Below are 20,032 nucleotides of genomic sequence, written 5' to 3'. Positions count from 1 at the left end.
AACATCTCGTCCACATCAAACCCTAAAACTCCCCATTTGGTTCCAGGTGAGCAGCACGTAACGTCAAGGCCGGCCATCACGTAGTCAATTATATTGCAAAATTAAAAGAAACAGTCAACAAAAAGCCGTAACAAGGCACGTCATCAGCTCCAAACAAGCACTGACAGCTCTGTTTAAAATCTGTCTGTTAAACAAAATTTAAGTATAAGAGAAAGGGCGTGAGTGTTTGTGTGTCTGCGCATGCAAAAGGAAAGCTCAAAGTCATTCTGGGGCAGTCAAATCTCATTACAGAAAGACAAAGATGTCAGATTAATCATACTCCAGACACTGCAATTACAGCAAGACATGATTAACACAAATATTGTTCACCCCACTTAAAGTGTGTGTGTCAGTGTGAGAGAGAGAGTGTGAGAGAGAGAGGTCTGCATGCAAGTGCATGTGTCCAAACTACTTCAATCAATAAATCATTTCTCGCTGCAGGATTCAGTGCGCCTGCCGAATGAATCACCGATTCAGTAATTAGGACGTTTGCGGCTCGCCCCCACCACCCACCCAAACTCCTGTCTGCACACCAAGATAATGTGAGCACAGCTTGAGGAGGTGAGGAGCAGGAGAGAGGGGGTTGGAGGAGTGAAAAAATATTTGACAAGAAAAAAGGGATGATTACCTATTCCATTAGCAGAGCAAAGCCAAACACATTGTCAGAAACTGAATGCTTTTCAAATCTGATGCTGTTTACAATTGATCACATAATAAAAAAGATGAGAAAAACAAAACAAAAACAGGCAGGCCAGTTCTCATTTCGAGATATTTCCCTAAAGGTGGCTAAGAGGCTGAGGGGTTGTGGTTGCATGCAATAATGCTATCTGTTTTTCTTTAATTTTCTCCTTTATTGGATTCGATTGGTAAACAGCTAAACCTAAATTATCCCTGCCCACTGGACAACACAGTCAGCAGGAAGGGAAAGGTACCAGGATGCTGGATTAAGACAAGACAGAGGAATGAAAGAGGATGGAGATGTCAAGTCACTAGTCAGGTTTCCATCCAAATGGAATTTAACAAAATTTACAGATAATCAGGAAAAGCAAATTAATGCAAATGTCCATCCACTTCTGTTATGCAAATACTAGATGTTGAGTGTATTGAGATAAACAGTTGGTGGTGCCAATTCTCCAGTCCAGTGCCATTAAACCACTGCAGAAGGAGAGGGTGCAACGAGGTGACGCACCACTCAATCCCAAAATGGTGTTAAACCATGAAGAAAACGTGACTGAAATATAGCATTTATGTTTGTTTCATGCATTCATTTGAGGAAGGTTACATTCCAAGCAGATCTGAAGTTTCGATGCCGCTATTTTTGGGAAGCTTCAGGGGACGTTTAAGTCACATATTTCATGTATTTCAGATTTATTCGATTACTGTCCGTTTCCACTGCACTTTGTTTTCATCAATACACCAACTTCTCCACCTCAGTCAAACGTAAAAACCCCCTTTTGTGATATTGCATCAACCTGTTTATGCGGTTCCCTGTTCCATTATATTCTCTGTTGCATCCCAAACTCTCTCTGCTATCACCATCACATAAAGGCAAAATGCCAAAAGATTTATCAAAGAAAATAAGAAAACGGCTTATGTTTTACAAATACCAGGACATATCACAAAATGTATCACAACAAAAGACCCTGCAGATTTGCACTGAAACTGTAATATAAAACAATGACAGTGACATGGTGTCCTGGTGGATTTAAGGGTTTAAAATCTTGACGATGTATTTTACCATATAGTTTACCAATGAGCTCCATTGTTGTCCAAAAATGAAATGTTCATTATACTGTACTCAACAGAGCACCCAACGTGTAAAAATCCCCAGTTGAAAGTAGTTCCCAACAACTTTTTTGAATGACGTCTGGTAAAAACTAATGTGCCCAGCTGTTGTAGGAAATACCTTTTTTTTGTATAAACTAAACAATTTATTTGTGACACATAATTAAGATCTTCAGGAGGAAATGATGGGCTTGGGCTGAGAGACACAGCTGGAAAGTACTGAGACAGATGACAGACTAACACATTGTTGGTTTTTGTCTTTTCATGGGATTTATTGGCAATAAGAAAAAAAAAATGGAATAAAGCCAGGCTCATCCCATAACTATAATCGGTTGAGTATTTTAATTGTATCAAAAAAATAGAAGAAAAGCTGAAGAGGACTGATAAATGACAAACTAAGATGAATGGACAAACAAAAATGTACCTTTTGGTTTTCGCCGATCTCTTTGCGAATCTCAGAGCTGACTACTGTTCTAGTGATGGACCTGTGAGGGGGGGAAAGCCCAGACTTGAACTGTAAAACTCCAGACTTGTCATTGCCTGTGTATAACCAAAACATTCTAACTGTAGCTACTGTGTGTGTGTGTGTTTCATCGTTACCTGGCTTTGGTGGGGAAGTTCTGACTGAGGTCTTTCATAACGTTGAGGGCATCAACAGCAGGAGCCGCAAGAATGCGAGCTGCTGTCTGGAAACTCAGATCTATAAAAAAAGAAAAAAAGAAGAGGTGGGTGGATGGGTAAATTGGACAAAAGCAGAGAGGAGACAAGGAAACACACAAGAAGGTACAGAGAAAGAGAAACACACAGAAAGGGGGAAAGTTTCAGCAAAATAAAAGCAGTATGTTGTCTGAAGAGTCTGTCCTGTACAGAGGGCAAGTTTCTGAATGATAAAGTTTACATGAAATAAGGAACAAGATCAGACACATGTCCACAACCACACTAGCAGCTCTGTGAGGCTGAATAATAACCTCACCATGCTAGCACACTCACAATGACAATACTAACAGGCAGGTGTGATTTTGGGACCGTACCAACACAGTCATTTGCAGTGTTTGCAAGTAGTGAAGTCCCTACTTGTGTGACGTCTTTCTGGTAATTGCCACAGTGCCCAAGTGCCTGTTAAGAACTGAAGCCTGTTGAGGTTTATCTCGGTTCACTGGGATATACTTGATTAATGATAATGAGGCACTCCAGTGGCTCGCACAAATACATGGCTTAGTTTAGCTCAGATCTTAGCTGGTTTAATTTAATAAATTGGAACATCATGCAGCAATACAGTTACATTCAGATAAAAATAACACACTTTCAGAATTACAAAAGGAGTAATATAATTAAAAATACATTAAATTGAGATATCTGGAGGTCTACTGTGCATAAAAGAGGCCCGACATATTTTAAAAGTTTTATGTCTGAACATTTTTAAGGAATAATATTTTTATTTTTCATAAATATCTCTCATAAATACAGGATATAATATCTCATCAAAAAGAAGTGATAACCATCTGTGGATGTTCTACCGTAACAGTTCACAGTGTTTGGACAAAAATAAATTTCACACTGTCCAACATGTTGAAACTAAAATTTCTTTGTGTTTTCTGATTATTGTTCGGCACAAACCCATCTTAACAGCAGCAACAACTGGACTGGTGTGGCGCCATGGTGAACTATAGGATATACTTATCTCTGAATACAACTTCAAAGCCGTATTAGGAAAAGTGTGCATCTAGTGTCAGTCATGTGGTGGCATTTTTCCGATGTGAGAACCCTGCGGTGTGCTCGCGCTCAAGACCTACTCAAGTATTGGTATTGGGCCAAACCCGTTGAGCATGTTCACCATCTTTGATTAGAACTGATTTAACTGTCAGCTCCAGTTGTTTTGCAGGTATTAATCCAATTGAAATTGAGACTTGATCATGGCGCTAGTTATGGCAAAGTTATTAGAATTCATCCTGAAGCAGACATGACTGTCTGAACCAAATTTCATAACAATCTATCTAATAGTTGTTTGAGATATGTAACTCAAAACCACAAATATCAACCTCGTGGTGGCGCTAAAGGAAAGGTTGGAGAATCACCGAACTCATTAGAATACACTGTCTGGGAACTATGAGTGTCTGTGCAAACTTTTATGGCAAGCCATCCAATTGCTGTTGAAATTTAATTCTGGACCCCGGTGGTGGATCTACTAACTGACAAACGCTAGCATAGCTAAAAAGTCATCAGTTAAGCTAATTAACAAATGAATTAAGAAATAATTCCATGTTAACATGAATGTCTTCACATCTGAGGCATTAATTAAAACTATCTTAAAGTATCAAAAGTATTTAAGACAGGATTAATAGAAACCAGATTATATAGACATGTATACATGAAGACATTCTTTAGAAGTGCAGAGAAGACAATGTATCAGAGCTTATAAAGCTTTTGCTTGCAAGTAGAGGAAGGGTGTAGTGAGGATTATTTCAGTGCAGTGAGCATCCCTATAATGGTGTTGTAGCCTCTGATTATTAGCCCCTGGAGGTCTCCCTCTCTTTGTAAACAGGCTGAGCTAATGAGCCCCAGCGGGCTTGCAGATAAAGACAGACAGTCTGACAGTCGAGACTACAGACTCTCTCATCCCCTCACATCTTTTATTCGCCACAAAGTAGCCTCATCCTTACATCCTGACGACACCTTGTGATAGAAATTAGACTCTTTATGCATGCAAGACCAGAAAAGTGGACACAGTTCAAAAGCACACACGATTACGTCTGTGGAAGTGTGTTCAAATACGTAATCCAACAGATGATGTAACCCTAATCAATAATGCTTTTATGTTGCAGAAGACTGGTTTTATGCCTCAAATGTATCAAGAGGACACGGATACATTTTCTGCTGTAAGTTTTTATTTACTATTGGAATGACCTAACTGTTAAAGCAACAGAAGCCAATATTCATTTTATTTATTCATGATCATTATATAAGTAAAATAAATCAAACAAATGCATTGACAGCACATCCACAACAGGGATGCAAATTATCTTAGTGGAATTAGTAGAATTGTAGACAGTGTATTAGGTAATAATTACAAGAAAATGTTTTATAACGATTTTCATTTAAAAAGGAAAATCAAAGCTAGACACACAGCTGCATAATGTTGCAAGTTGCAGTTTTAGAGATTCATTCATACATTTAAATCAGCAGAAAACTAAAGCTTGCCTTTGTACCTCAACGTCTCATTCTACATCATTATGTCTGAAACATACTGTTTCAGCCTTTTTCCCTTGAGTAGCTCTAGGTAGCTAAAATCCAATTATTCCACACTGCCTGACAGGATAATACATACATTTTGCAAGAGCTTGTTGCAGCTCTTCAATGAAGCAATGTGATGCTTGCACTAAGTGAAATATCCATGTCCTGAGCATCATTTTATACACACGTTAAATATTGAAGCATTCAGATCCTTAACTTAAAGCAAGACAATGTAACATTTAAAAGAAGAAATAACACATTCTTTCTGCTACAAATGAAAAGTAAGTCTGGTATGACTCATAGTGTACGGTGGTTAATGTTTGCTGATGTAAGCTAACGTTAAATAGACATTTCTGTGTAACTAACAATACTGGGTCAGTTTGCTACTTTAGGTAAAAGTGGCAATACCAAAATGGAAAAAATACTCCACTATAAGTAAAAGTCCTGGACTTAATATTTACCACAAGTAATAGTAAAAGAGTATTGTCAGCAAAATGTCCTTAAAATACTACATTTGAATGCTGAAAAATCCCCCATTTGTTGTAATATACATTATATTATTGGATTATTAATTCTGATGTATTGATGTGTAAGCACCCTTTTCACTATTGTAGTTGGGTGTAGTGAAGGTGGAACCACTTTTAAAATAACACTCTGCAGGTGTAAACATAGTTGATAATGAGAGAGATTTAAGGTTGTTAACAAAGGAACCTGTTACGTGCTCAACCAGATTTCTATGAAATTGTTTAGATATTTAGACCTCTGAGTTAAGAAACAATGATTACATTTTGATGGGGATGAAATTGTTGGTTATCTCTGCCATTAGATAATTAGCCCCTGTCAACTGTAGCAATGAAACAAATTAACACAGCTAGGTCAGAGTCCTGAGGGTGTATTTACAGGATCATAAAATCGATTCCCTCACAATTTAAGTGACAGGAAAAAATGCCTGCAGGTGTTAACAGTAAGCTGAGGAAGTGTTTAGCTTTGGTGCATGCTCAGAGGGCCTCACAGTATATTTTTGTAAGCCTACCTAGATGCTAACTGTCAGGTTTACATATTTGTTTTACTTTGCTGTCAACAGTCTATTAAGTACAATAACTAATAACTGATGTAATACCAATAGGCATAAACACATATTTCTTACAGACTGTTTGTATCTACATATCCAATCACGTTATAGAAGGAACATTTGCTGATTGAGGAAAGACGAGATTGGTTTCAAGAAGAGACCCACCTTGCATTTGCCAGACTTTCAGAGGTGCCATTTCGTTGGTGCTTTCAATCAAATGTTTCCTCAACTCCTTTAACTGTTCCTTCAGGTCTGGGTAAACGGTCCTGGTAAGAAAACGACAGACAAAACAAACAGAGATGGAGACAGAGAGAGTAAGTGCATCTGCTGGAATGAGTTGTCAAATTCACAGATTGATTTGTTTATTTTCAGGTTAGTTTATCAGCGATAAAAAAGTGATGGTCATTGCTTGGAGGGGAAAAAACGGTGGAGGAAAACATGAAGAAGATAAAGAGCTTGGCTGCTGAGAGCGTGGCGCAGTTCCTGGAGCTGATCCAAGCTTTGAATTTTTCTCATGGGCTGACACAAAGTCACTCACTTCAGTTTGCCAAAAAGGAATCCCTGGACCTCGTCCACTGGATCATTCTCTCCGATCACTGTAGCATTCACCTCCGCCCCTGAAACCACAATCAATTCACTCGTTATTCACATCAGTACTCCCCTGGGATTACACGATCGGGGGCATGTGTGTATCGGCAATCTGTGATCCCGTGCACCTTGGACTTGTGTGTCGTCCTTTGCCTTGTACTCCTGGTTTTTGATGGCCAGCTCCACTCCATACCCAGACAGATAGACTTTCTTTCCACTTGGATTCTGGAGGGAAAGGAGGAGGAAGCATTGTAAGAAGATGAGAGGGAGAAGTAGTCCTTATCCCTATCACGTGTTTGTCTGATTCCTTGATAAGCCTCAACACAGCACCTGAGGATGTATCCAGCGAGGGCTTAAAAGCATGTGTACATGCATTCAAAAGGCAACAAGCGTAGTCACATCAGTTAGACGGCAATCAAGCTGTCTAATTTTATTGCAGCTGCACTGATGGCGAACTTAATGTTTCCGATTCATATATAACTAAGTAAGCAGAAAAAAAAGTGTTGACCCAAGTGGCTTCTGTTGTTGTACAAGGCTCTAACTTCTTTCTCTCACTTGCATTATAAACACATGCGCTTACTGACTACTTTGACAGCTTTCAAGTACAGACAACCAGCTGTTGCCTGCTAAGTGCTGAAGGCAAACTGTACTCTGGTTGGCCCTGAAGCTTTAAAGTAAAAAGAAAAAGCATTAAAAGTGTTACAACCTCCCCAGTGCCCAGGACGTCATGCCTTACAGACAGATGGAGAGAATAATTTAGCATAATTGCGGGGGGGGGGGGGGGGGGGGGGGCAACTGGATTTGCAATCCAACTTCAACTTGACATGATAAATTGAAGAAGCACTTTTCATCCCAGATGAAAATGTGGAATTCAATTCAACTGTTTAAGGTAGTAAGTGCTTTTAACTCAACATCCTACGTCGAGTTCATACAGTTACCTATAGTACATTCAATTGTGGGGTCTGAGCAATACTACTACTACTACTGCTGCTACTACTACTACCTGCCATGACAGAAGTTGTGGATGGAGAGGAGAGCATCCATTCACTTGCCACTTTACGAAAGTATGGGATTCAACCTGACAACCTCTCTGGTCACAAGGACGACACTTAACAACATGCAAATGAAGGGAGACATGAAAACACATCCAGATATAATGTGTTTTCAGAAAACTGCTAATCTGTGTATGTGAATGTATAGAGATTTATTTCCAGGCTAAAACAAATGTTTTTCCAATCCTCCTTACATTACATGCTTTTCTTCCTCCTTCAATACTGCTCCATCTTCTACCAAAACAAAATTCCAGGCTGCTTGCACACACAATGGATAATGAAGAACGCATGTTAATGCCAGTTGTAAATGCATACATTGGGATCGGAAAAGCGACCGTCCAGACCACATTTGGAGGTATTCAGTGATCGGATCTCAGTCAGGTGTAAACGCAGTCTGTACATCATGACCACATTCTTGAGAAAAAACATCCACCCGGAGGAAAGGTCACCTAACTCTGCTTCTAATTGCTAGCTTAAGCATGCCCAGCAACAGCCAACTAATTTCCATATTGAGATCTGATCACAATGCGGGCAGAATGGAGATAATTAGAACACTAATTAATGCCAGGTGTAAATGCAAAGACACATGGATTGGATGTCTATCTAGATCCAGATTAAAACCAGGGGTAAGAGTAGTTTGCGTACACGTTGGGTGGAAGGTTGGCCATAATTTCAAATTTAAACTTTAAAGTTAATCTTGTCAGAAGAGTGTGAGAAACACCTACAGCCAGGTAATGGCGGAGCACATAAGTTGCCAGGCCTTCGTAGACTTTCGATGATATGATTTCGTGAAGCCTCTGGAAATCTGGTTTCCCAAACTCGGCATACAGAATGACCACGGGAGCATCTAGATTTGATCCTGGGTATTTGTGATCACCTTTGAAGAGGTATGGCTTTGGCCTGATAGAGAGAGACAACAAAGTTATTTGTAAGATCAGTCATTAATTCACTGGTTAAATGTCTGAATTGTGTGTGTTTTAGTTACCTTTCAGGTGCTGTTTTCAGCAGTGTAGCTAAACTTTCTGTGTCACACGTCTTTTCTCCATGGATGCTGAAAAACGCTGAGCAGCCAGGAGGAGGAGGCTCATTGGATGCTATCTAAAATAAAACAGCAGGATCTTTCACACACATCCAAAAAAATATGACACTCCTCACACGCAAGTACAAGCCTTCCAACACAACATCAAAGCATCTTTCTGGTACCTGTTGGAAGGAGTGTACTGTTGCAGAGTAGGCTCTCAAGGAGAGGGCGAACTTCAGCATGTTCACCTGGACGGAGCTGAGCAAGACACTGGCCTTCTTCACAATCAGGTCATAGTAGGCCTGATCTGTGCCTGCATGAGGACAATAAGCAGAAACAGAAGTAATGAGTCATCACTGTGCTCTCTGACACATGGGTAGACACACAAACGAACAGAACAACTATACAATTTGCAGCTCTATTTTATCATGTTATCCCTTTCATAAGTGTTTGGCCAAAACATAGACACTGCAAATGCTGCCAAGAAGCTTGCATACACATCATAAATTCAGCTGCTCGTAGCAAAGAAACTAAAAGTGAAAACAGGGTGAGACAAGTGGAGGTAGCTTTACTTTACCATCATGCTCTCCTTCTATGTTCTGACTGGCCTCCACAAAGTCCCAGAACTTCTCCTGGCTCTCCTCTGCCAGGAACTCACTGAGGAAGAAGAAGATGATGGTGGCAGTTTCATAAGCTGTGCTGGGACTCTATATGCAGTCTGTGCATACTGTCTGTAACTGTAAATAGTTATTAAGTAAAGTATAGTTATAGTTAAAGGTACATTTGGTTGAATAATAATAAATAATACTTTCTAGAGAAAGGTTTTTATGTTGCTCGCCAAAGTCAGAGCACAGGGTCAGCTACAGTACACAGTACAGCATTTGAAGCCTTTAAGTATTCAGCAACTTGCTCAAGGACACATCAATGACATCGGAAGTTTAAACTCACATAGAGGACAGTCTCAGTAGTGATGATCCTACAAGCCCTCAGGATATTAATTTATTCATTATGTGCTTTCAATATGTAATGTCAGATGTAATGCGGTCGTACCTTGCCTCCAGCAGCAGAGGAGTATCTGCCCATTTGGTCGTGAGGGTGGTGGTGACCGCCTTGGAGTCTACAGCCCCAGACACTGCAGAGAACAGCGATAGCAGCAGGACCCACAGAAGCCACATCCTCAAGCCTACACCTGAGAGTTGAGGGAGGAATTAGGTGGGAAGTGGTGGCAAATGAGTTGAAGATTCATAGGAATGACAGGATAATCAGAGCAAGAATATGTCTGGCAGAGCCAGAGAGTCACCAAAAAGCATCTTGGGTGACACATGGACATCTAAAATACAGATGTGACTGCACCCAAAGCACATCGATGGAACACAGGAATCCAGTCAATCAGTCTGCATGGAAAAGTGAACACTTTTGTGTTGTTATGTCAAATTCCTGACCGCATTGACAGATCAACTACTTACCTTTAACAGAATCATATCATGATAATATCATTCTACAAATTTCTGTTGTCCAAATTAACAATTAGTGGTAGTATTAATGGTGGTAATACAATGCAAGGTAAACATTGACAAAATTAATAATTCAAGTTTGGTTTTCTACATTTGGTACAGCAGTGGGGCACATTTCATTGCTTCCAAAAAATAAGTAGGATTATTTTATCTGTGATTTTGCATACATTTGCCATACTGTGATATATATTAATGTAAGAAAATATCCTTATTAACACTTTGATACTTGACTTCATCCATATTTCTTAACACTAGGATACTATAGATTTGCCTTTGCCAAACAACTTGTAATGTGTATGTTTTTATGTTCAGCATTGGTCACAGTTTCCAAGAGTTTCGATGAAATAAGAGCGGGATGCAACATCTGCTCATGGGTGATCACTTGAGACGCTTCTGACATGCTTTATGATGCAAGGTACGAAGTTTAATGTATGTCAGCTCGATCTAGACAAGGCTGAACCACCAACTGGACAAAGCAGCAAATTGCACTGAGGCACCATGAACCCAAGGTTCACTGTGTCATTTAGTTTTTCATCATATGATTAACTGCAAATTTGTCAGGACATTTACACCACTAACGTAAAATATTAATGAATGTGCGTCCTGCATTATCTGTAATGCAGTACCCTTGTGTCTGAATCAAGTTTTAATATGGTTAATTTATTTATTTATTTTAACATTGTTCATATTCCTAAATTAAGTTTTGCCTAATCAAATCACTGCAAACTATCTGATGATCAGTGAACCTATGTCCAGGAATAGTCTACTATGGCTGCAACTCATATTATTTTCATAATAAATTGCCATTTATCTGCTAATTAGTTTTGCAGTCAATCACTTTTCACTCATAACAATGAAAAATGACCAACACAATTTTCTACAGTCTAAGGTGATTAAATGTCTTGTGTTATCTGTCTAAACGTCCAAACCCCAACATTAATCAGTTTATAATTATGTTTAGACAAAGCAAATTCTCACATTTGTGATCGACTGACTTAGCATTGCAAATCCATAGTCTATGCAGCGCACTTAATTGAAACTTGGAGGCAACAGGGTAGACACACAGAGGCAGGAAGTGGAGCAGCAAAGACAGCAAATGTATGGCCCCGTTCATGGATCTAGACAAAATCTGGACTGACACAAGACAGTAAGTGTGGGTGAGGGCAGAGAGGCCGGGATGATGAAGAGGAAGGGGTCAGAACCCTTAGTCACGACATCATACTTCTACTGTTGGTTTCGTGTGTCCTTCGACAGGACACGGTGCTTTGGGGATGTCTTGCAGGGGTTTTCGCTAGTAAACAAAAAGCTGTTTGATCTCTGTCCAATAGGAAAGTTCAGCGTGGCTCATCCGTCCAATAAGCGCGCAGTCTGGACAGCCAGACTGTTTCAATGACAATCCACAGATTAGAGAATAAGGTTCTTACAGGTAGCAAACTGCTCACTACAAGAGCCTTATTGCGCATATATTCAAGTGGTCTAAACAGCTTTAATGTCCGTTACATTGACATCCAGAGCCCGTCAACAGCTGGTGAAGACCATAGACTGGTGAAGACACGGCGAGCTAAAGCTAAAGCTACCTGAAAATCAACGTTAGCCAAAAAAACGCAGGAGCTAGCTAACTCTTCCTACACAAAAGGAAAACTACCCGATTTTACTCGCTTCGGTTTACTTACACTCAGCTAGAGTTGCAGTCTCCAAAAAACATTAATAAACAGCATTGGATACAGTCGTTTATAGGTTCATGACATAAAATTAAATGATCTATATTCTCACCGAAGCCGGCTTCGTAGCTTCCTGCATTCATGTTCCGCTGGGAGTGGGTGGGTCTTGTCAGCTAGATTAGGTAACCACAATTTTGCCTGTTCAAAATTACTGAAATCCTCCAACTATTTAACAACACTGAAACGTGACTTGAACACAATATAGCCAATTTCAATGACAGATAATTAAAAAGTGAAGAGTTGGGAAACTGAACCTAATCTGGCAATTAACTTTACTGATTAACCCGTGCCTCCCAAGCTAAAAACAAAAACCATAATATGTTGTTACTAAATTAGAAAATACATTAACAAAATCATTATTTACTAACATGCAGGATTGTCCCCAGCTACAAATTAAAGCAGGTGTCACTTTTATGAAGTTGGTCCATTGACACTTCATAGTGGGATGCTCCATGGGTTCCTGGGAATTTGTTTGAGATATTACATCCAAACGAGTTTATCTGAAAGCAGCACTTAATGTCTCCATGTTGTTATATTATTTACTTTAATTTAACAAGACTTGTTAAAACTCACATATTATGTTATTACAATATCATGTTGAAAGAGAGGAGTGCATAGAAAGCAAAACAATAATTATTTGTGTATGCAGATATGTATTTGTATGTGTATTAATCTACAGTCTATGGTATTAATACATTCGTATGTGTGTAAGTAGGTGCGTGTATCTATGCAAGTACACAGTATATGACAGACATACTGTTGTATGTGTAGCTTTTCTTTTTTGTTTAATACAGAATTTGTTTATTTTGTATTTAATGATCTAAATTATTGATTATTAGGAGGGATTTGCCATTTAAAAGAAGGAAGATGAGAGATGGAGGGCTGTATTTGTATAGCTGTGCATGTAGATAAGTTTAGTGCTCCCACATTTATTTTACACAAGAGACCAATAAGGTTATCCATATATATTTGGGACTTGATTTGAAAAAAACAGCACAAATTCATTTTTAAAACAGCTCATGGAAATGAGGTTTGCTGCATGCATGGTGTGATAGCCATGGGAAATAAAACCTGTATTTACAAAAAGCCAAAGCTGTCCCTTTGGTTAATACTATTTGTTATGTGGTAATGAAAACGTAGAGAAGTTGAAATCCCTTTCATTTTGCAAAGGCACCTGAGATTCCTGGGTTCCGTTTTATAAACCTTTACCTTGAATTTCTGTGATAGGCTGTATCTTTTGGATAAACTGTCCCTTTGGGGCAGATTGGTAGAGCAGGCCAGGCTCCCCGTCTACCTGTTGTGTGGTCTTGACAAAAAGAAGATGAAAGGTACGTAGACACTTTCCCAGGGTGTGGAGACATGGGTCTTTCTTTTTCATTTATGCGCTCTGCAGCCTAAATTAAATTGGACAGCTGATCCTCTAGAGGGAGCAGTTCCAGGGTTTGATTTAACATTATATAAAAAGCAGCGACATTAATTATCCTGCTGTATTTGACCTTCACTTTGATATGCATGCGCGGCACACCTCACACATCTAGAGACATGCACGCACACATACACAATCTAACACAAAAATCAACTGTGTCCCAATGAGGACAGGCAAAAAACGTCCTCAGACAGTCCTTGCAAGTATAGCTAAACCTTGCAACACACACGCGCACACATTCACACACACAGCCCACAGGGCCCGTTCATCTGTCAAGAAGGTGACATCTTTAGATGAATTATGGGAGATGGTTGTCATCTTCTCCGGGGTCACATATGAAATGGCGAGCCGGGCAGTGGGCTCCCTCTCCTCACACTATCACACGTCAGCCATTTTAGAGGTTGAAAGCCTCGACGGGGGACCACAACGACCTCAATTAAACCTCCATTAATATTAATACTTTTTGTCGTTTCACGTGAGTTGCCACTAATTAAATGTGTCCCTGACTGTATAATGGGGGTCAGTCGGGGTCTCCTACATGAAGCTAATTCACCACATTACAGCCAAACACTGGGCTGGGCTGGACTTAGCTCTTAAATACTGATAGAGGAGAGGGCAGTCTTGGTTACCTCAGTGTTTGTAACAGTTAAAACAAATATAAATGTATTTAGCAAAAGGACAACTTTCTAATTAGGGTCAGTCACTTTTTTAAATGCACAATAACATTTACAATGTTCATTTTTACACTCCCTTGTGCGTGTGTGCATGTGTCATGTCATGCGTTTAAAGAGAATATATTTCCCCCCTAATGACCTCAGATGTCATGTTTGGCCCTGACCCCGGGTTTGCATGCTGCTACATTTCTCCAGCATCGACATTTTTCAGGCTTGTAGAGGTTAACAAGTTTGCCGCGGATCAGCTCTTTATGAGCTCCTGGGCCGCAGCTCCATGCACACACAAACATAACAAACACACAGATTAGACCATAATGGGATTGTGGGATTCCTCAGATTGGACTCCCACTGGTATCAGTTTGTAAGAGCTCCAGAGTAGAGCGCTGCCTGGGAGGTTGGATTCTTCTGTTCAATCCTTTATTATCATGGGAGATGATTGGGTGTTGACCTGGGAGATTAGCCAAACCCGGAGTGGAAGGTCTGATAACAGCCCCATGTCCGATCTAATCATATTTATTTTATTGCTGAAGGAAAAATGTGCACTCCCACACTGGATTGCGCTCTCTCACTGCCCTGTTTATTTACTTTCTGACATAACAGAGTATCGAAACTCTTCAAATTGTTTGTGTATAGAGATTTATCCACATTGTATATTTGACGATGAAGGCCTAAGCCAACCAGAGACAGAGCACCAAACTCCATAGTGACCATTGTGGAGGCGCCAACAGGGCAATCCTCCAGAACTACAATAGCCTGGCTCTGATGCATGTAAGGGATGCACTCAATATGAACTTATCTACAGAATTCCATGCTGAAAATAAGAGATGATAATGCCAGAGCTTCTTTGTTTGCATGAAAGAAGCATGGGAACGGCAACGAGGAGCTGCAGCCAGTTTGACCTCCTAATAATGGACTGCAGCCAGAGCCCATATAATCACTTAGAACCGGATTCCCACTGCAGGAGACGAGCGAGCACGTTCACTCAAACACTCACATGCACACGTTCAGCCCAAACAAAAGCTGTCCAGCCCTCTGCAGTAGCTGAGCCATTATTGTTGTTCAGTCCAGCTGCACTTGAAATGACAGCGACCCAGAGCTATGGGGAGGATTAAAGACTGCGTTCAGTCCAATACACCATGCAGCAGCTGCCAGAGAGGTTGCACAGCCTTCCCTTTCTCTCCCGCTCCTCCTCACTTCCCTCTCGTTCTCTGTTCATATGTCAGGCACAAATACATCCTCTCTTTCCTCCTGTCTTACATAAAGACCCTCTGATTCCGCATCTCCCTTACACTCCTGCTCTCATCAGTGCCTGCTCTGATCTCCCTCCAGCCAATTCCCTCTGCCTGACGCAGCCCGGGCAAATAGTTTTTCTGCCCCCAGCCTCAAGGGGTCAAAGTTTGACGTTGAAGTTGAAGCTGTTGATGAGACGGTGCATTACCCTGCACTCCGCTCCCTCTCCTTTATGTGCTCAGCCAAGGACAGAGAAGGAAATTTGTACCAGCCAGGAGTCTCCGTCCCCTGCTTGCCAAACGCCCACCTGCCACAGCATAGGAAGAAGCGTAGCCTATTTGTGTGCATGTACGTGTGTTAGGCAGGCCCTGAGTGTCTGCAGATTGAATTTGGCTGTAGATCACCGTTGACAGGGCTGAGGTTGTCATTAGGAGGGAAAGGGGGGGCTGCCTTATGGGGTCACGGTCCTGTGGTTTGTGTAGGCGAGTAGCTGACATGCTCTCTAGTTATAGATTGGCCTGAGGATGGAAGTAGCGCAAAAACCTGGAGGGCAAAGCTCCCACACAAAATGTCAAAAAATCACTAACGGAGTGTTTCTCCGATGACTATGTGTCTGCATTTCAAGTTCAGTACCTTGGATGTAGTTTCCATCTAGTAAACAAACTGTCAAAGGGGAGATGTTTTTCATGGCTGTGTGCTTGATAACAGAGTGACAACATCAGAAATTACATGCAGTGACAACCACAACACAGTCAGGTCTGTAAAAATGAAATATTTTAATTGGTGGCTTGATGATTCATTTTTGCAATCATAAGAAACAAACCCAGAATGATGCACATATAAGGAGCCAGAGACAGACTGCACACCAATCCAAAAATAAAAATAAAGTCCCTATCACACTTACTTTAAAAAATAACAAACAAAATAAACTGGATGATGTTAGAGACATCTGGGTTGCGTCACTGTCACAAAGGAAACGCTGTTAAGACATCAGATATACAGAGTGATGAGACATAAAACATTTGAGTATAGCTTTACAGCATCAATTCCTGGAATAATTTCAGTGAAAGGAGGTTTCCTTTTATACACTGTTCACGTACGGGGAGTATTATTTTTGAGCTCTGCTTCAAGTCACTTGTAACTGGAACACTGAAAATAAAACACAGAATCAGTTTTGTATTCAGTCTTTAACCACTAATGCAGAGCCAGATATTGGTTTGGAGCCCAAACAGGGGCTAACATAAGAGCAAGTCTGACTCTGAAAAAGTAGTTGTGGGCAAAATGCCTGGAGCTGCAGTGTTTAAGTCTCCAGTTTCAAGAATACAATGAAGTGGAAGTTAATATGAAACAAAACAAGGGGAGATTTCTCTTCTCATATCCATTTGCGTTACTTTGAAGGCTACACAAAAAGCAGCATATTGACTCTGGATGTATCCCAATACCTTTCATCATCCCCCCTTGTTCTTCTCTCCTTCCCTTCATGAATCACCCCTGATTTGAAAGGAGCTGATCAAAAGACACAGACATGGGAGGATCTAGGGTGATTAGTTGAAATTTAACAAGGAGGGTGGTGGGCGGCTAAATTGTTGGTTTCCTCTTCCTTCTGACATAAAAAAAACAGGTTGCAATACATTATTTATCTTAATACCAAAGAAGCAGTTAACCTCCCATTGCCCGCTGGATGACACCAAACTTGGACTACATTCAGGTTTGATTAAATCGTGCTGTGACACGTCTTTTTCCCTTCCTACTTCTACATTCTCTGCTCCACCTTCTCATTGGTTTCCCCTCTTATTGCTCAGATTCTTTGCATGTATATAGGGTTGGGGTTAAATAACATTTCATGGCATATAAAGCCAGTATTAAATTCACTCATTGAATTGGAATCTCTTTTGGATCCCTTATCCAACCTTCTTAGGTTGTAAATCAACTAAAACCCAAAGATCTGTAATCACCTTTTGTTGGCTGAAGCGGCAGAGACACTTAAGGTTTTAATGTTTACAACCTGAAAATGAGATGAACAGTATAAAATATAAACTCTTTGATTAAATGTATCTGACACATTGAAGCAACAGGTGTAGCTTACTTACTCCAAATGCTGGAAGTCCTGATACAGAACTATTAAGTTGATCATCTTGAAAACTGAATACAAAAAAAAAGTTAAACTGAAATTCTACAGAAGAGTAAGCACTCTGTTGGTTTTGTTGAACTACAAAACCACACAGTCCACTTGCAGTTACTTGTGGTATGTCAGAGTGATGTTTCTTTTCCCATCAGCTTTGGCCGGGTAAAGAAAGCGGCTTGCAATAAACAGTCAAAGTTTAATTTAGTCGCAAATTGGATGCAGCCGATATAATCTGCCGTTGGTAGACCAACATCTGAGACCTCAGTATGTTACTCTGTGTTCCCTATGTTAGTCCTAGGAGAAAAGTCAAAATGTTATTTTTTCCATAGTTATCCAGTAGCATGTTGTCTCCAAGTTATTTTGGGACTGATGCAATGTTTACCCAGGGCGAAACCAGTGTTTAAATCCAATATTTGCAGTTTGGGTCATGCCAGTAGCCGCCACAATCTGTGGAAGTATTAGATTTAAATGTTAAATTTGCCATGGGCAAACATTTTATCTTTCCGGCCAGACGGCTGTAACCTATGGGGTTGCAAACATTTCCTTTGAAGATATGATGGATAACAAGCAAAAAACTTTTATTTAGACTTTTTCTTTAGATTCCCCCCTAAGTTTTGCGTCGGGAACGCTACGAGAGTGCTGAGGACACAAATGGGTCTACGGCCAATGATGTTTTTTGTTTAAACCGATGAAAGCTACATCAATGTTTTCTATCAGTCCTCTTCGTTGATAGAACAGAAGAAGAGATAAAATGTTCATAAAGAGATTCAATAGCATCGGAGTTCAAAAAATCTGGATAATAAGCACCAAATTCTTTGACCTATCACATAAAAAAACCCCAGCTTGAACCACAAGTACGTGACAAATAAAATACAAAAGTCAAAAGAACTTGACTGGGTCACAGAATTTGATGCAATTGATGGAGCTGGCTATCGAAACCCAACCCTACTTGAAGGTTTTGCTGTAAAGAGTAAAGACATGTCACACAGGCAGATTTGTTAATATACAGATTTTAAAATAATTATAGGGATACAGTCCTCATACGTAAACATGTCGTGGGGAGGAGACAAGAACTGGGGGAAACAAAATGGTATAGGAAAGGGCAGAGGGGAGTATTATTGGCTTGCATCACTACGACAGTCACACTTCTGTGACCCGCTGTTGGAGGGACTTTGTTGCCCCGCTCTCCACCGCCACACACAAAAAAAAAATGTCAAGATAATTGGTCATGGAACCAGTCATTCACAAAACTCATCAGGCATACTCTCTCAGTCAGGCACACTATTTACAAAGGCATACACATACGCCAAACAAAGGCATACTGTACATACTATTTACACACACAGAAACACACTCATCCACACAGACACACGAGTAGTCAGAGAAATTACTGTAGTATAATGCAGACATAATATCTGGCAATAATTATGTTGACTATGATCCCAGTACATAGAGGCACTGCTACCTCGCCCCGTGCGTTCGGATAAAATACCGCTCACGCTAATGAACTACAGGTCACCGGTGCTCTGTGTGCCCTTTCAGCAGGTGGGAAGGAGGCTTGTTTGAGACCGATGCTTTTACAAAGCAGCTCTTGGTCTGAAAAAAAAAAAAACAAAAAAAAAAACAACAACAAGAAACTGAAAATGCCACCCACTACATTAAGGGCTCCCATTGCCATGGTGATCAGTAGTTCCCCAACTCCCATCTCAAAGCATTTGTCTAAGTTAAGGCTTCCAAAGCGCTTGCCGCTCACACAGCACGGTTCCTGGCAACAACCTGTAGCGAGCTCACGGCTCTCCCTGCCTTTGATTTCTTCACCTATGTGAGATTCGGCTCTGTAATTGGCTGCTGATTCTCTGCAGGCCTGGGACCCTAAAAAAAAGGAGCGAAAAAGAGAAATAATGAACTTGTGAAGCGACAGGAGCTTTGGGAACCTTTAACAGAGAAACAGCCTCCCCCCACCCCCCCAAGATGCAAGGCTTCAGTAATGGCTATGGTCCATTGTACATCAATCCGATCCATTAGCTTTGACTTACAAAACCAATAAAAACAAAAGAAATAAAGGAATCACTTTTCTTTAGGCAGCAACATTGGTCTCAGTGTTATTACAACTTTGCTTTAAAAAAAAGCATAAACACAAAAGGAAAATACAAATGAAATCATCCTAAAATCAGAATGAGATGGCCACTATTTCATGACCAAAGCGTGTTCATGGGTGAAATGGCTGACTTTTTTTTTTTTTTAAGCAGAAAGCTTTATTACACAACTCAGTCCAACTTTTCCTCGCTTCTTTCTTTCTTTCTTTCTGGTTCAGTCTCTTGTGTACTCCCACCATCTTCCTTTGTTCAGCTCAGCCATTAGCTCACTTTCATAGCTTTCCCCAGTTCCTTCGAAATTGGAGCATCCAGGAAGTAGACTGGTCCCTTTAGCAAAGATTAGTGGGAATTCACAGACTTTTATTTTATTTTCTCATGCTCCATATTAGGCCACAGAGAACGAAAGGAATACAGGAGTGGAGGGGTGGATGAGATACTCGGCTGTCAGCAACTCTTAA

The 20,032-nt window shown here is 40.4% G+C and overlaps 2 protein-coding genes across 4 annotated transcripts in view; both read right to left on the bottom strand.

The window, feature by feature from the left end:
* The window catches only part of uggt1 (UDP-glucose glycoprotein glucosyltransferase 1), a 33,533-nt gene extending 21,387 nt beyond the window's left edge, over positions 1 to 12,146 (bottom strand). The window contains exons 1-11 of one of the 2 annotated variants that reach the window (XM_038728473.1): positions 12,076 to 12,146; positions 9,839 to 9,977; positions 9,366 to 9,445; positions 8,971 to 9,101; positions 8,753 to 8,865; positions 8,493 to 8,667; positions 6,844 to 6,940; positions 6,666 to 6,744; positions 6,293 to 6,393; positions 2,425 to 2,524; positions 2,249 to 2,309 (exon numbers count right to left, since the gene is read on the bottom strand). In XM_038728473.1, coding sequence (XP_038584401.1) covers positions 2,249 to 2,309; positions 2,425 to 2,524; positions 6,293 to 6,393; positions 6,666 to 6,744; positions 6,844 to 6,940; positions 8,493 to 8,667; positions 8,753 to 8,865; positions 8,971 to 9,101; positions 9,366 to 9,445; positions 9,839 to 9,977; positions 12,076 to 12,106 — 1,107 coding nt within the window. In that variant the 5' untranslated portion in view covers positions 12,107 to 12,146. The other variant, XM_038728474.1, reaches the window with a different exon arrangement.
* A 3,959-nt stretch (positions 12,147 to 16,105) lies between these two features.
* hs6st1a (heparan sulfate 6-O-sulfotransferase 1a) overlaps positions 16,106 to 20,032 on the bottom strand; it is a 55,293-nt gene continuing 51,366 nt past the window's right edge. For both annotated transcript variants that reach the window (XM_038728269.1, XM_038728270.1), the window contains one exon: positions 16,106 to 19,350. In XM_038728269.1, coding sequence (XP_038584197.1) covers positions 19,293 to 19,350 — 58 coding nt within the window. In that variant the 3' untranslated portion in view covers positions 16,106 to 19,292. The remainder of the gene's footprint in view (positions 19,351 to 20,032) is intronic.

This window comes from Micropterus salmoides, unplaced genomic scaffold, assembly GCF_014851395.1.
Source record: "Micropterus salmoides isolate LMB-PRFRI ecotype aquatic unplaced genomic scaffold, ASM1485139v1 Ms_hic_scaffold_19, whole genome shotgun sequence".
In the NCBI taxonomy this organism is placed as follows: Eukaryota; Metazoa; Chordata; class Actinopteri; order Centrarchiformes; family Centrarchidae; genus Micropterus; species Micropterus salmoides.
This window is presented reverse-complemented; position numbering and strand designations above follow the sequence as displayed.